This window comes from Hyaena hyaena, unplaced genomic scaffold (genome assembly GCF_003009895.1).
Source record: "Hyaena hyaena isolate Hyena2069 unplaced genomic scaffold, ASM300989v1 scaffold_453, whole genome shotgun sequence".
NCBI classification, from domain to species: Eukaryota; Metazoa; Chordata; class Mammalia; order Carnivora; family Hyaenidae; genus Hyaena; species Hyaena hyaena.
In genome coordinates, this window is record NW_024081083.1 from 1,228,327 (window position 1) to 1,244,973 (window position 16,647).

Genomic DNA, 16,647 nt, shown 5'->3' on the forward strand with positions numbered 1-16,647 from the left:
ATCAAAATATTTCTTGTTCTTTGTTTTTATTTAACTCAAAATAGCTAACAACAAAACATTTAAAAAATATCTCCAACATGTGAGCATTCAGTTATTTTTGGTTCATGACACTTGATTATTTAGTCCTTGCCTGTTTCCAGCATGAAGTCACATAGGTATCAAAAATGTATCCCTAAAAGTTTGCAGCAGGCTTGAAACCTATATATATATATGTAGATCTTAACCAGATACCATGATTCAGTTATTCCTCTTGAGTCCAAATATTTGTCTCCCACAGAGCAGCTTAGTAAAATTAATAACCATAAATAGGCCAGCTATTAATTAGTTTTCAATGAAATGCCCGAATACAGCACATACATTACATTTGCATGTGTGTTTTTCTCCTCATACTCCTCCAAATATGAATGTGTGTGAGATCTTGAGTGGAGTGAGATCATACATACATTTAACTTACATAAATTCCATACAGGAAGTCAGTGAAAAGGAAACGATACAGAAAATAACAATCTGGTGGCAGTTCCACTTATTTAATGAACGAGTAAACCTTGAAGAGTGCTGAAGAACCATGAAGGAATCAAAATGGGGCTTATCACTCTGTCTCCTAAGGTGAGTCAGTTCACACCTGCCTCTCGGGAAGCAAGCATCTTGCACGACTAAGTATGATTCTCGCGTGAAAAGGTACGAGGTTTTATACAAAACTGTCCTAAGCAAACACCAACAACCCCCACAGGTCTTCAGCGGAAGAAACGGTCATTTCTCCCAACATTGGCAGAAAACCTGGATGCACTGGATGTACAGATTTTCAAGATGGCGTCTTCTTGAAGGGCAGTTGAGGATAATCTGGATGCTCCATTTTATTTTAGGTACTGACACTAGAAGCTAATCCCTAGGCAAGGCTCAACCCTACTGCAGTGTAAATAGAAATGACATGACCTTTTAAAAATGCCCTAACATGCACAGCGAAATATAATTTCCAGTTTAGTTCCGTCCTCACATTCAGCACAGTGCCTTTCTGTGATACTTTCCTGGTGCCGGCACTTCAGGATGGATCTATCGCTGACTGAGGAAACCTCGAGATGAAAAGATGAGCGCGTGTCATAAAATCTGAATAACAAAAAGTTACCAAAGTAGTTCAGTCTCCGTATGTTTCAGGATAAGATGTTCAATCAGCAAACGGTGCAGCTTAATGCAGAGGGTGACTTCAGTTTGCTACGCTCCGTGCTCACAGGGATATTCTACAACCTTCTCACCAGCTTCGAAATTGGCAGCTACTGTCTCCTTCTCAAACGCTCGGCCTCAACCTCAGCACCGCCCGGAGTGGGGGAGGGGGGTTCAGTTTCTATTTTTAAAAGCACCATTCTAATGGAAACGTCCCTGCCCCGAATTAAGCTGGGACTGTGAATTTCACCACTAGCTAGAGCTGTTATGCCATAGAGTTTAGGTTAATTTGGTAGGTATCGATTTCTGTGAAACCTGCTTCAGCTCCTTGTGGCCATGTAGGAGCTCTACCTGGGCTGCAGATGAGGGTAAAATATCCCGTGGAGAACGCCTTCAATAACCACATTTGGAAAATCTGAAAAACAAAAGCAACCCGGCTTTTCTTAGGCACTGGCAGTGAAAGACAATTGCCTTTGCTAGAATTTAGCGAGCTGAGGCCCAGAGTAACTTCAGTCCGCATCCCCTTGTTTAGGATGCGTTATCTGTCACGTTGCGTTGGCCTAGAGCCACTTCAGTGCAGGACCAGACGCTGCAGGAATGCACGGCCAGATTTGTAGCTCATTGATTTAAGGGATGTTCTAATGGTTAATGCTGCTAGGCCCCAGCTCTCTATCTGAATGTTTTCTCACAAGGAAGATGGATTACACTGGCAATTCAATTTCTAACAAAATCTCAATATACTTGAAGGAATTCCAAGATTTCTACAGGGAATACCCTGCTGCAGTTTTTCCATTGTGGTTTACGGGAGCGTTTAGGCCAAGCTGTCTGGAGGATGATGGGGCTGTGACCGAGCTTCCAGAGAGCAGTAACATCCGGGGGCCGTCTTCCTAACTTAAGAGGGCAAATTTCCGACGAGAACCATCTCGTCACACTTGAAAAACCAGCCACGTTTGTAGAGCAGACACAAAGGACGCCCAGGGGTTTGGGGACATGGTGCCACGTTCCCGTGATCAGAGCGGGTGAAATACGAATGGGTAAGCTGCACGGGGTGGGGGTGGGGGAGCTATCCATCACACGGCTCAGGGGTTCAGTTTCCAAACTTCAAGCTGCACCTGATGATACCCAGAATTTATGCTAAAGCCAACCACTTAAAATAATATAGTTACTATGTGAGGAAATTAGTCGGTCCAATACTTAAAGACAAAAACGAGTATGTTCACGGAGTAACCCAAGCTCTATAGAGCTCCTGCTCTGTGAAACCACTCACAAGGGAGGGCAGAAAGGCTCTCGGAGGAGCGGACGAGGCAGAGGAGCTAGCCAGGGGGCACGTCTGGGGCAGGAGGGAAGACCGAAATGGAGGCCAGGGTGGAGAAGGGAACGAGGGGCGCCTGGGTGACTCAGTGGGTTAAGGGTCTGACTCTTGATTTCAGCTCAGGTCACAATCTCCCGCTTTGTGGATCTGAGCCCCTCAGTGTGCCCACTGCTGTCAGCACGGAGCCTGCTTCGGATCCTCTGTCCCCCTCCCTCCCTCACGCTGCCTCTCTCTCTCTCTCTCTCTCTCAAAAATAAGCCTTAAACAAACAAATAAACAAAAAACAAAAATGAAAACGAAAAAGAAAAGGGAATGAGGGAAGAGGCCTGAGCGTAGGAAGGCCAATTCAAGCCTAGGACCTGGGGCTTTATCTGAAAAGCACTGTGAGGTTGCTGAAGGATTTTCAGCAGAGTGAGAAGGAAGCGAATTGTGTTCTGTCCTTCAGAGTAGACCGAACACGTTCAAAGAGGTGAGGGTTTCCACGTGGCTAGGGAGGGACTTGATAATAGTACCTACCTGATGGGCTGTGGTAGAAACTGGTGGCCAAAACAAATCACTTAAACCTGACCTGGTAAGTACCGGCTACCATCACGTACCAAGTACTGTCTAATTCCTGGGCATATAAGTAAAGAGCAGTCCCTGCCCACACCACGGAACCTCTAGACTAGTCAGGGAGACAAGCAAATGAATACATAAACAAAACAGGTTTTAAAAATGTCTCCAAGGGCTCCTGGGTGGCTCACTCAGTTAAGCATCCGACTCTTGATCTCCACGCAGGTCATGATCTCATGGTTTGTGAGATCGAGCCTCGTGTCTGACTCTGTGCTCAGAGCACACAGCCTGCTTGGGATTCTCTCTCTCTCTTCCTCTCTCTCTGCTCCTCCCCTGCTTGAGCTCTCTTTCTCTTAAAATAAATACATAAACTTAAAAAAAATATCTCCATACATGAGCTTCAATCACTTTTGGGCCATGACACTTGATTTCTTACTGCTTGCTTTTATCCAACATGGTAACATTATATTTCATAAAACGTATCTTTCATAATTGACAACAGAATTTATCCTATGTATTTTGATCTCAATCAGAAGCCGTGGTTTTGCTAAGTTCATTTTAATTCTAAAAGTCTTTCTCCTCCACAGAAATATAGTGAAACCAAGAGCAATAAACGGAAATATTGATCAATTTTCTTTTTTTTTAAATTAAAAATAATTCTTAAGCAGAGAGAGAGGGAGATGCAGAATCTGAAGCAGGCTCCAGGCTCTGAGCTGTCAGCACAGAGCCTGATGTGGGGCTCAAACCCACAATCTGTGAGATCATGATCAGTTGGGTGCTTAACGGAATGAGCCACGCAGACACCCTTATAATAATCAATTTTCAGTTAGATGCCCAAACAGGACATAAGAATATGTATTAGTAGCATATAGGCATTTATCCTTTGCCACCCAAAATACAGAAGTGGTTTTGAAGGTTGGTGCAATTATGTCATCAGCATGCTTAGTTTAAGTGGATTTAAGTAAGTTCAGCAAAAAAGAGAAACAGGAAAATACCAGGACTTACTTGGAGTAATTATGCACACCTGAGCAGGTCCAGCAGTGGTTTAAAGGCAAAGGGGGAAAATGAAACAGGGCCCGGGGCTTGAGGGGGACTGGACAGGAAGATGAGGTGAGACCTCTGTGTGCAGGTGCCGTGTGAACGAGGGTGCAGAGGCCAGCTGTCCCCACAGCTGTCCTCACAGGAACCTGGGTGCACACCTCGTCTGGGCGAGGGGTGTTCCCAGCACAGGGAACAGCAGAGGTCAAGGTGCCGTATTTATTGTGAGTGATGAGCATGCGCTAGATGAGGGAGATTCAGCAGGTGAACGCGACACACAGAAAGAAGGGATACTCTGTGATCGCTACTATAAGGAAACAAATGGGCAGGGCTCTCATCAAAGTGAATGGAATAGGGTTTTCTTTTTTTCTTTTTCCAAAAAATTGTAATGTTTATTTATTTTTGAGAGAGAGAGAGAGAGAGAGACAGTGTGAGCAAGGGAGGGGCAGAGAGAGAAGGAGACACAGAATCTGAAGCAGGCTCAAGGCTCTGAGCTGTCAGCACAGAGCGTGAAACGGGGCTCAAACTTATCAACTGTGAGATCATGACCTGAGCCCAAGTCAGACGCTTAACCGACTGAGCCACCCAGGAGCCCAGAACGTGTATTTTTTAAACACGGGAAGCAAATGCTAAGGAAAGGCAATTAATTATTCCTCACTGAAAAGGATTTTATAGGAAAAATACTACGAGACCATTCTCTTATATAGCAAAACCCTTTGATCAGGGTGCTAAGAATGGTCCCCCGACAGAGCCGGGCTGTGTCCCGCCAGCCTTCTTTAAACTGACAGCCAAGTCTGTGATCTCAGGGCATGGACTGTGGCTACGGCATGGTCCTCTCTCTGTTGCTGGTGAGAAGGTTTTATTGCCAGGATGGACGAATGGTTTCAACAGATAATTTATCTACTGCTAGTTACTGCTATTTAGTTACTCTCAGAAACAACGGCTGGAAATTCACTCTATGCAATGAGCACACAAGGAGGAATCAGGCACCAGGGGTCGGCCCATCAGCCGTGGAGACTGGGCAAGTCAAGGACCTCCTTGAGCCCCGATTCTCTCATTAGCCAGTGATGACTCCTGCCATGCCTAGTTCTTCAAAAAAAAATTTTTTTATAGGTTATTTATTTTTGAGACAGAGAGAGACAGAGTATGAGTGGGGGAGGGGCAGAGAGAGAGGGAGACAGAATCCGAAGCAGGCTCCAGGCCCTGAGCTGTCAGCACAAAGCCCGACGTGGGGCTCAAACCCATGAACCTTGAGGTCATGACCTGAGCTGAAGTCGGACGCTTCACCAACTGAGCCACCCAGGCACCCCATGCCCTGCCTAGTTCTTAAGGCTTTAAAAAAAAAAAAACTTAAATGGGATAATGTCTGAGAATGTACTCACAAAGGGCTGGACAAGGGAACATTTTGAGAGGGACTCAGAGTAATTTAAATTTCTTGGCACGAAGAAAGGACCCAAGATAAAATACTGCTTATATCTATGCTTAAATTAATTCATTATACTGAAGCATACATCTTTTGAAAATATACATTCCATCATCTAAGATGCTGTAACCTAAATGGCAGTAGAGATACACATGTAATATAACGGCACAGCTTTTGGGGGAAAAGGATTTAAATAAAAAAGAAACAGACTCTTGGAATCAAGCTTCAGCATCTGGATAAAAACAGGCAGAGACCAAAATAACATCATCAAAAAGACAAAGAAAAGAAAGAAAGAAGAAAGGAAGGAAGGAAGGAAGGAAGGAAGGAAGGAAGGAAGGAAGGAAATGAAAAGATGATCAAGACCTTTCCTTCTTATTAGTCTAATTCAAAATCACCCAGTAAAGCAGAAAGAAAAATTACATTTCTTGCCGAAAGCCCTGCCCCAATTAAAATTCTGAATGTCTCTTACACCAAGAGCCCAGGCTTATTGGCAGATTATTAAGCCCTGGACCAATGTCACTCTGTTAGACCTGTATTAAAAACGTGGTTTATGTGGTGCAGGGTCAGATCAGTAAAGAGCTGTTAGCAGATGACAGCTTTGATTACCGCTGGCTGCAGGCAAGACGAATGGGTCCCTGAGGAAGAGCAGCACCGGCTGGTGGGACAGTTTGCTGGAAAGGTCAAGAACAGGCATGTCAGCATCAGGGGACGACGGTAAACAGAAAACACTACAAACTAGCTTTGAGGGGATCAAACTGCTGTGTGGGGCCATCTCAAGGTTTCTGGATCTAACTGTGTGGGTGAAGGACGGCGAGGGGAGTTCCAGGGAACATGCAAGCCGGGCCCTCACCTTCGAAACAATTCTTTGTGGAATGTGAAGCAGATCTACCATCGGTACGATAAATCACTGCTGAAAGGCGTTGCTGGTGTCTTTTGAATCTCGTAGCACAATTATTGATAAAACGGTATTCTTATGACTTGCCTGAAACAATGTAGGGCTCTGGTACCTTCCCTCCTGGATATAACTGGTTACTTCTCTAACTTCCTATCACGTTTATAATCTGAAAATCAAGGTGCTACCAAATGTTTTCAAGAAGATCGTGGCTTGACATCCTTCACCACGGTCATGGGACATTTCGCAAAACCACAGTCCTATTCCTGGTTTTATGTTAAGTCTTGACCAACAAGTATTAGTTCTTACCTGGATTCTTCAGATTCTGTCTCATCAAACGATCTAAAATTTTTTAAAAGAAGAGGAAAAAGTTGGGTGAATGTTTATGCCAACCAAAGTAAAAATAGCCAGTATTCTTAGAGCTCTAAAATTTTGAAAAGAGAGGTGTTTTCACACAGTCACAGCATGACTGAGGCCTCCTTCTAAGAGCTCTTAAGAACAAGATATTCTTGACTTTCAATTTTCCTGACCATCACTTGGAAACCTTATGGTTTTACTTTCAGGCTTATATAATAGAGAAAAGATTTCACTCTGTCATTCCCCAGATTTCTTCTTAAAAACATCCCTCTGTAAAGCCCAACCTCGTACAACCTCGTAGCAAAAGCACGCATGTCAGAACAGGACACGCTGACGACGCCTGTTATTTGGGGAACAGAGGGTGTAATTCTCGCTCTGGGCTGAGCGGAAAGTGGCCCTGAGCAAACCCTGCCGGTGGGGGGGCTCGTGCCTGCAGCCTCTCATCCAGCAGACGGCTGGCGCTGAACACGACTTTGGGTGCGGTCAGCTGGGGTCTTGTTCCTGCGATTACAACCCTTTCCTCTGCTGGGGCTTGCAGAGAGTTTGTGATGATGTGTTTCTCCACAAATGGATTGACCAGGTCAGCGGTGTTGCTAACTGCCTTCAGCAGTGAGCTGCACACAAGTCAGGTGCCCGGAGCTGGGTGAGGGGCTTATCTCAGAGTCCATTCTTCAGAGGAACACTTCCCAAATGCTGAGGGCATCAAATGTTTGGTTCCTTGCAAGACAAGGACTAGGGTCCGCAGCCCCTCAGTAGAAAGTTCTGTGGGGGAGGCAGCAGGGCAGCAGAGAGAGCTCATGCAGGGAGGCCTGGGCTCTGCCAGCTACAAGGTGAGAGATCTGGGGAAAGAGGCTTAATTTCTGTGTCTCCGTTTACTCCACTCTACAGTAAGTCAGTTGGGTAAAATCATCTCGAAGGTCCTTCTCAGCTTTATGATTCTATGAATGTATGTGTACGGGGATATGGACTTAGCTCAAGTGTCCACAAATTAATATACGAGTCTCTCACAGGCCATCTAGGTTCCTAACGCCCGTCATGAAACATCACTCCATGGAGCAGAATTTAAAAAGTCAATTCCTTGAGTCTAAAGCCTAGTTGCTGAGCCTTGGCCATTTGGCCACAATACAGGGACGAGGGCTGACGAGGAATTCCTTTGATTACAGGCAGGGGGCGCATGAGCGCTGTCCCAGCAGAGAGAACGGGTGTGGCCAGGCTGACCCTTCCAGTACCACTGTGGTCATTGGTTACGCCAACAAGTGACTGCAGAGTAGTTTCAAATATATGCCCAATGGGTGAACAACAATCCTTACCCACAACTCTCTGCCTTCGGTAGAGATGGCAAGTGTCGCACATTAAGGAAATCAAGGAACAGCTTGGGGAGCTCTTCATTTTCTAAAATGACGGCCTATGAAAGCAGAAAACAGAACGTACAAAGTAAAATGTGTGAGGTCATCTATCAAACGAGCTACTTCCAAAGATCATGCCATCGAAGTTCTTAGCAGTATCATTCTTCACACTCTGTATGGGGGGTGGTCCCCATTATACCCACCAAGAATTCAGGAGACATGCCTGCTCGTCAGTGTCAGCACACAGTCCACTGCATTTATTCTCTCACCCAACCGGCATTTACGGAACATCTACTGCGTGTCAGAGGCTGACAAGGGCTCAAAACAGTGGGCGACCAGGCGGAGGTAGTTCTTGCCCTCATGGCGATTCTGATCAGGGTATTTTAAAAACCTGGACGTGTCAATACTACCGCTAAGATACGTACATCAAGTTTTCCCTACTGACTGATAAAGTGGTCTGGCCTTGTGTATGTGTTTATAAGAGATCGCTACTGTTTAGGAAATACTACAAGTGGCTTTGTTAACTGGAAGACTGAGACAAGACCCCTCAGCTCTTGCCTCTTTGGGCTTCTGGATCAACTGACGTTAATTGTTCTTTGGACAGCTCCACTTAAAGGGTCAGTAACAACTTTACCACTAAGTGTAAATCAGCCTATATACTAAAAAGGAAAAAAGAAGTCTATACCATTCTTCCATTCAGGGAACTCTGCTAAAGAGGTGGTGTAATGGCAGACCCATGTCAGTTCTCAGCTCTCTGAATTATGCAATTGCAAGGAGAAACCTAATGGAGGACTAGAGAGTGCACTTTCATGGGGACCTATTTTTTTTTTTTTAAAAGAGCACCACGGTGTGTGAACTGACTGCACATCTGCCTCTCCCCAGCCCCTAACCTTTGTTTTCTTTTGTTTTTCAAAGACCGTGGACAAGGCATCAAAGATTGTAAAATAATCTCTGAAAGTAATAGAACTCTTTTCAAGGGTCACTTTCATATTTTATCACGGTTCTCCTCCCCAAGCCCCCAAACGCATGTGTTGCTTACAGGACAGTGAGAAGTGACGGTCAAGTATCAGTCGCGCAGTTGATCAGGAAAAGCTACGCAGGGTGATGGGTAATTCAATACGATCTGTCGCTTTTAGTCATGATTTATATACCGAGTGGTTGCATTTCTAGCACAGTTTTCAGAGAGGTGCCCAATTCAGGACATAGACACGGAATGAACAATACAGGCTGAGCCCCACACTATGCTGGTGGCTCACCTTCCTGCTGTTCAGAGCCTGCGTGAGACTCGTGTGGAAAGCCAGCTCTGTCTTGGTCTCTTCCTACTCCTTATAGAAGCAGCTGTACCCACTGAGGCTTAAGGAAAGTAAATAGAAAGTAGGAAAACAGGGGTCCCTGGGTGACTTAGTCGGTTAAACATCCGACTTTGGCCCAGGTCATGATCTCATGGTCTGTGGGTTCGAGCCCCAAGTCGGGCTCTGTGCTGACTGACAGCTCATAGCCTGGAGCCTGCTTCCGATTCTGTGTCTCCCTCTCTCTTTCTGCCCCTCCCCCGCTCAGGCTCTGTCTCTCTCTTGCTCTCTGAAAAATAAATAAATATTTTAAAAAGGCGAAAAAAGAAAGGAAAACAAAAAAAGTCATAAAATTGAAAAAAAATCCTCTTTTCAGAGGCATGCTTTTGCTATTATTTCCACTGACCTTCATCTAGATTTTTATCTAGATGAGGAAATTTTGGGAGTACCTCTCAGGTCATTATTTCAGTGCCTGGAACTCAAAGGTTGTAAGAATCATCATATATATGAAGCTCTCTGGAAGGTTTGCCGTCAAGTTGCAGTGATTATGTCCTTGTTTCTAGGCATCTGTTTCAGAGGATGATACAATACCTCTCTGAATAATAAAGCTGGATGTTGTAACAAATACAGAGCTGTTCACCCAGGCAATAGTTTTAATTACGTGTACAAGTGGTAGCTTTCAGATTAAAAAAATAAAATGGGGGGGGTAAACACTCTTATCTCCACCCCCACCTTTTAAAATAAATTAAATCAATAACAAGTGTGGGACACTTTTAATGACCTGAACTACTTAATTTCCAGGATCTTTAGACATGTCATCCATCACCACAGTATGGAGGAAGACATCTCTTGAGTGTTCAGGGGCTTAGTTTGGTTTTATTAATGCAAGATTTAGGGAATTTTAACAAGGTGAATTGTTTATTTGCCTTGACAGATTGGCTTACAATGCACCGGCTACATCTACAGCATGATCATTAATGACAAAAGACAGGCAAAAAGCTGTTTACACTGCAACACCAGGACAGGAATTAATCCTGCTCAGCTTCCGCAAACAGAGTCCTACAAAGAGATGATCGCATTTTTTTTTTTTTTAGGTAAGATATACTTGCAAAAAAAAAAAAAAAAAAAAGGAACACCGAAAACTCCAAAAACTGGTGAGCATTTTTGTTAAACGGTCACTGAAAATTCTCAAATAATGCTTTTCATAAAAGTCACCAATATGGATTTCAGGATTTACAGTTGTAAAGAAAGTAGCACTGAGGGGGTTGGTTAAGCATTCAGTTACACGTTGGCAATATTTCTTAAACTCTGCTAAGGCGTGTAAGAAAATAATTTATACTTGAACCCAAACAGAGGTAGAGTGTAGAATGGTAGAATTTACCTAATGCAGTATAATATGGACAAGTGAAATGACTGTCATTAATTAGTACAGAGATGCACAAGGGAAATTAAATTAGTTTCAACTAAATCTTTCAGTTCATAAACACGCGATCTCACTCTCTGAGAAGCCCAGCAGTGATGTGGGGTCTCATGACTGTTCCATTTACATCTTTTTCTGTTTCTTGAGAAGCTTTCATTGAAGAAGATCACTCCTTCTTGAAATTGCACCCTGGACTATCTGACCTTCTTGGGACCCCAGTCAGGTCTAAATACCCAATTTTATTCAATGGGTAAATCAATATATATAAATCTATAATGAATAAAAAATATTTTATAAAAATATAAATAAATAAAAAATAAATATATAAAATTACAGTTAAACATCATATTAAGTTTCCCCATTGTTACATCTTGCTTATTATGATTTTTTATTAATTTTCAATGGTTACATTTTCATTTAAAAAAATTTTTTTAATGTTTTATTTATTTTTGAGAGAGAGGGAGAGAGACAGCATGAGCAGGGGAGGGTCAGAGAGAGAGGGAGACACAGAATCTGAAACAGGCTCCAGGCTCTGAGCTGTCAGCACAGAGCCTGACGCTGAGCTCCAACCCACGAACAGTGAGATCATGACCTGAGCCAAAGTCAGACGTTTAACCGACTGAGCCACCCAGCCACCCCAATATTCTCATTTTTTAGAGGCAGGATGTGTGGTAGGACATACGGAGCTTTAGAGCGACACCTGGGGTCCAACAACCCCCCCCCCCGCCCCCCCGCTGGCTATCTCACAGGGTTAGTGTGAGGATAAGACCTCTCCAGGAGTCTGTGGCAAACAATGAGTCTTCAACCAATCTTCATTCTTTCCTCTAAATCCCGTTAAATCAGTTCCCAACAACCCATTTTATCAGTTTCGGAAGTTTGGATCACTGTCCATCTCACAAACAGAGGCTTCTTAACCCTCCATGATTCACGGATCCCTTTAAAATTGCATCAAAGCTGAGAATCTCGCTTGTGGGAAAATATGCATACGTAGATAACTGTGCCAACAGCGGGAGAGACAGGGATTCACAGGCCCCTGACGGTCTAGCCAAGGACGCCCGCTTTCAGCTCAATGGGGCAGTGATGCCACTGGTCACACTCTGCACTTGGCTTGCAGCCTGAAGCACTCACTGTTGGGCCCGTGCTGTAGGCCAGGTCCCCAAAGGCCACGCTGGCCCTCCTGTTCTGGTTTTCTGCCTCTTGGTCAATGGCAACCCCACTGGGCTGTGTGCTGCCTTGCTATTAGAATTCATTAGTGCTTTCAGCTCTGGGCTGTGGTTGAAAATATTTATCTGGCAGTGAGGCTTACCTTCTGAAGGACTCTTTCTGGTAGATCAAAATCTACCACTGCATGGAATTCAGAAAGGAGTTCATACGCATGGCTTCTGTGCCTTTCATATGAAATTCTAGAATTTAACAGTCTGTAGCGGCGGGGGCTCCCAAAGTTAGCAGAACACGGAGGAAGATATTGTTTAAATGCCATCACTGCTGGGTCAGGGTGAGGAGATGCTCGTTACCTACGTGTGTTATGAGAGGAGCGTTTTGAACTGCTGCGCAGGGGCGGGTCCCAGACCCAGTGCTATTTAATCCATCAACGGGTCGCTCTGACGGTAGAGTTCTGACACTGGATCCAAGTTTGGGCAGACGGCTGGGCAACTCATTTATGCCGCAGGACAACACAATTCAAAAATGAATATGGCGAGTTAGAGAAACACTCGGAAATAAACCGCATTAAATTCAATTTCACAGGTATAAGTACCGAGTCAAATACTCCAAGGGGTAGTATTCACAGCTGAGACGTGAGATGAAGAGCAGCCGCTTATACACAAGTGCTGTTGTCTCGAGCAGTAGGTCAGCAGAAAGAGTTGCCACCAGAACTTTTACAAAAGGAGCTGAGCAATTCTCTTGCTCCACTGAATGAAATACTCTCTAGCACTCCCAAACTGAGAACTAAGGATGCATTTAGAAAGGCCCAGTCGTGAGCACTGAACATGAATAAAAGGTTCAAAATCATTTACAAAAGAGGTCACCAGTAGCAGGTAGCAAGCACAAAATGGGGTGTTGGAGGGACAAGGAAAGTGGTCCTTAAATGAACTTTTTTTTTTTTTTTTTTTTTTTAAGGAAGGTGGAGATATTCAAAGCAGCTGGAATGAGAAGAAAGCTCTGTGCAAACCGGCTGAGAAGGTATCCGTCTATCTCTAATTGAAGCCTATGCAATGAAACAAGTGAAAGTGGCCCAAGTGAGGGAAGAGCCTGCAGTGTAACAGCTTCTAAACAGCCTGGGCTCTGAATGCCTTTTACTTGCGCTTTGATACACACCCGGAGTGCAGAAGAACGCATCAAAGAAATGTCCAAGCAATTCATCGCTTAGGAGTCATGTAGACTAAAAATCAGGTTATTATTAAGACGCACATGGAAAATGGGGTTAAAGAAAGAACTTAGCAAGTATGTGCTATACTACATAACAGATGGCTGTGGCTGTATCCAACTCCAACACTCACTAAAACTAGGAAATTGAGTGTACCTTGTAAGAAGCAAAAAACGTAATTATTATTCTTTATATGGTGTTACTCACTTTCAGGATAATAAATGACTTTCCTCACAACAGACCAGATATTCCTTTGGAAACACACTCTAAAAGAACTGGATGCGGGGCACCTGGGTGGCTTAGTTGGTTGAGCGTCCGACTTTCGCTTAGGTCATGATCTAGCGGTTCGTGGGTTCGAGCCCCGCGTCGGGCTCGGTGCTGACTGCCAGCTCAGAGCCTGGAGCCTATTTCAGAGTCTGTATCTCCCTCTCTCTCTGACCCTCCCCTGCTCACGCTGTCTCTCTCTCTCTCTCCTAGAAATAAATAAAAATATTTAAAATAAATAAATAAATAAATAAAAGAACTGGATGCAAAAAAAAAAAAAATCTCCGAGTCTACAAAAACATTTACAAAAAAAATTGCCTGAACAGGGCAAAAAAACAACAGTGTTGCTACCAGCATCCCCTGCAAGCTCAATGTTTACTCCAGGAGAAATGTCTTTTTTATTGAAAAGGTACAATTATCATCATGTAACAAATCACAAAATCCCGATTTTTCTACCTTATCAGCTTTATAAAATCATGTTCCCAAAGGATCCCATTGATTAGTTGCACATGTTCTTCCTGTGACATCCCAAATACTTAATTGTCAGTTATCCTTTCTTCTTCAGTAAGTAAAATGCAGTCACAAAATTACAGAGGGACCTGTTCTGCCTTAACCTTTGCTAGATGCCATCATGCAGTGGAAAACACTGGTAAAATATCACAGGATAACGCCAGCCGACAAGGGAGACATATAAACACTGTAATGATTTCCCACGAGTTTCCATTTTAGAAAATTGTCACTAAGGCGAGCACAAACGGTGACACATCTCCGCTGAGGACACGGCGAAATCGAACGCTGGCATTCTAGTTAGGTCCGAACCTACCCAGCAGCCAATTATAACAGGAACGGAACATCTTGTTGAAAACTTGGACAAGACCACTTCGCTAACCTTCCCAGATCGCTGCACAGAGCTGCACTGTTGTCACCGATTTGATCCTTTTATTCTCTCCTCAAAACATTAAAAAAAACAACCCCATTTCTTCCCCACTGTCTGTCAAGGTTTGTTACCAACTGCAGAGGACCTCTCCTGTCCCAACAGCCAGGATGCTGAACCAAGTCAGGAGGGTTTCAGGAGCCTTTAAAGCCCTGTTCCTCCTCCATCTGGTTTGGTCTGAAACGTCCGACCACTGGGGTGACCAAGTTCATGACAGGTTTTCCTCTCCTCGCCAGCAAAAACGTTTCAGACCAGACCTGCCTCAGAGGTGCAGCTAAGAACACAGAGGGAGAAAATCAATGCCTCCTCTCGCTGCAGTGAGCGCGCTGCAGTGTCCTCTGGGACCAGAGCTCCCAGTGCCCCGAGGCTTTGCGGTCCTCAGGCTTCTGCTAACCCACACCCCAGCAACTGCTCAAGATTTAAAAAATGAGCCTGAGTCAGGTGATCAACAGAACATTTATTTTCTAACATTTATGGGGTTTTTTTTTTTTTTTTTTTTGGAGACAGAGAGCGAGCAGGTGAGGGGCAGAGAGAGAGCGGCGGCCAGGGGATCCTAAGAAGGTTCCAAGCTGACGGCACAGAGCCCGACGCGGGTCTCTAACGCATGAACCGTGAGATCGTGTCATGAGCTGAAGTCGGATGCTCAACTGACTGAGCCACCCAGGCGCGCCCCTCAAAAGAACACTTCTAAAAAGTCAGATGGCCACCTAAAAAATAACCAGATGTGTGTCTGCAGAGCTCAGTGTGCCACACATCCTTCACTCACAATGGTGTGTGACACCATTCCCAGGGTGCACCTAACTGTGTCTGGCAAAAACTGCACTATTCAGGGAATTCAGACAGACAGGTGCTATGGTTTCACAGGGCTGTATAGACTCTCTCGGAAGAAATCTGAGGACCTTGAAAGCTGAATGCCACAAGTGCCTATTTAAAATGGTTTAAAAAAATTTATGAAAAGAAATCATGTAATTTGGCTTACAAAAGATCTGAGAGAAGAAATACCATTTTTGAGAAGATAGCTAAAAAGGCCAAACTCATCATGGAACAACACACCGAAACACCCACCATCTTTGGAGCTATTTTAATACCAAAAATTATGTGCTGTGCACTTCTGGACTATTCGTCGAACACCTACTGTGTACAACCACTGGCACAATGGTTGGCCCAACGAACACAGTTCTGCCCTCCCGGGGCGTACAGTCTAGTGGGGAAAATGGATGGTGTTCAAATAATCGCAGTAAGGAATGTGGGATGGCAGATGGAAACAAGTACTTGGAAGGAAAGTGGCTAGCTGTTTGAAGTGGTAGTAATAAAGCATTCTTAACCCATCGGGTGAAGGAATGCTTCCCTGGGAAGGCATCCCGGAAGTGGGAGAAGAATTAGCTGATGGCGTAGAGGAGTGGGATATTTCAGTCACACAGCACAGCTTGCTCCAAGGGGGAAGCGCGGTGGTATTAGAAAAACCGACGCGGGTGTGGCTGTGCCTGAGGAAACCATGGAACTGAGCTGGAGAGGGTGGGCAGGGCTTCCTGGTCGCCCTCAGATCCAGCGCTGCATTAAATCCTCTATCTGTCTCTACACTCTTATTTATTTCATTTTATTTCACTTCACTTCACTTCATTCTATTTTATTGAGAGTGAGGGAGCACACATGCATAGCCCGAGAGGGGCGGAAAGAGAAGGAGAGAATCCCAAGCAGGCTTCAAGCCCAGCTCAGAGCCTAATGTGGGGCTCAATCCCGTGACCCTAAGAATGTGACCTAAGAGTCAGAGGCATATTCAATGGACCACCCAGGTGCCCCTCTAAACCACTTCTTTTTCTTTTTTTAACAATTTTATTTATTTATTATTTCTGAGAGCGAAAGACAGTGTGAGCAGGGGAGGGTCAGAGAGAGAGGGAGACACAGAATCTGAAACAGGCTCCAGGCTCTGAGCTAGGTGTCAGCACAGAGCCCGACGTGGGGCTCAAACCCACAAACTGTGAGATCATGACCTGAGCTGAAGTCCAACACTTAACTGACTGAGCCACCCAGGTGCCCCTCTAAACCACTTCTTAATCAAGCCACTGAGTTAATGTTAAAAACTATATTTTCATTTCTACTGGTTCTTTTCCAAATCTACCTGGTCTATTTTTTCTTTGATGCTTGGTCTTTCCCTATGCCTTCAATTATTTGAATACATCTTTATTTTGGGTATTCATTACATTGTCCTTTACTTGAAATTCTTGGGGTTTAATCCTGTTGTTTTTGTGTCCACTGACTCTTACTCATAACCGTTTATTTTCTTCTGTGTCTTGTAG

The 16,647-nt window shown here is 44.4% G+C and overlaps 1 protein-coding gene across 3 annotated transcripts in view; it reads right to left on the reverse strand.

The window, feature by feature from the left end:
* Positions 1–21: 21 nt before the first annotated feature.
* The window catches only part of SNX24 (sorting nexin 24), a 162,541-nt gene continuing 145,915 nt past the window's right edge, over positions 22–16,647 (reverse strand). For 2 of the 3 annotated variants that reach the window (XM_039253429.1, XM_039253430.1), the window contains exons 4-8: positions 8,043–8,137; positions 6,685–6,717; positions 6,090–6,154; positions 1,510–1,573; positions 22–1,104 (exon numbers count right to left, since the gene is read on the reverse strand). In XM_039253429.1, the coding sequence (XP_039109360.1) occupies positions 948–1,104; positions 1,510–1,573; positions 6,090–6,154; positions 6,685–6,717; positions 8,043–8,137 (414 nt within the window). In that variant the 3' untranslated portion in view covers positions 22–947. Of the gene's footprint in view, positions 1,574–6,089; positions 6,155–6,684; positions 6,718–8,042; positions 8,138–16,647 lie in introns of all 3 variants that reach the window. The other variant, XM_039253431.1, reaches the window with a different exon arrangement.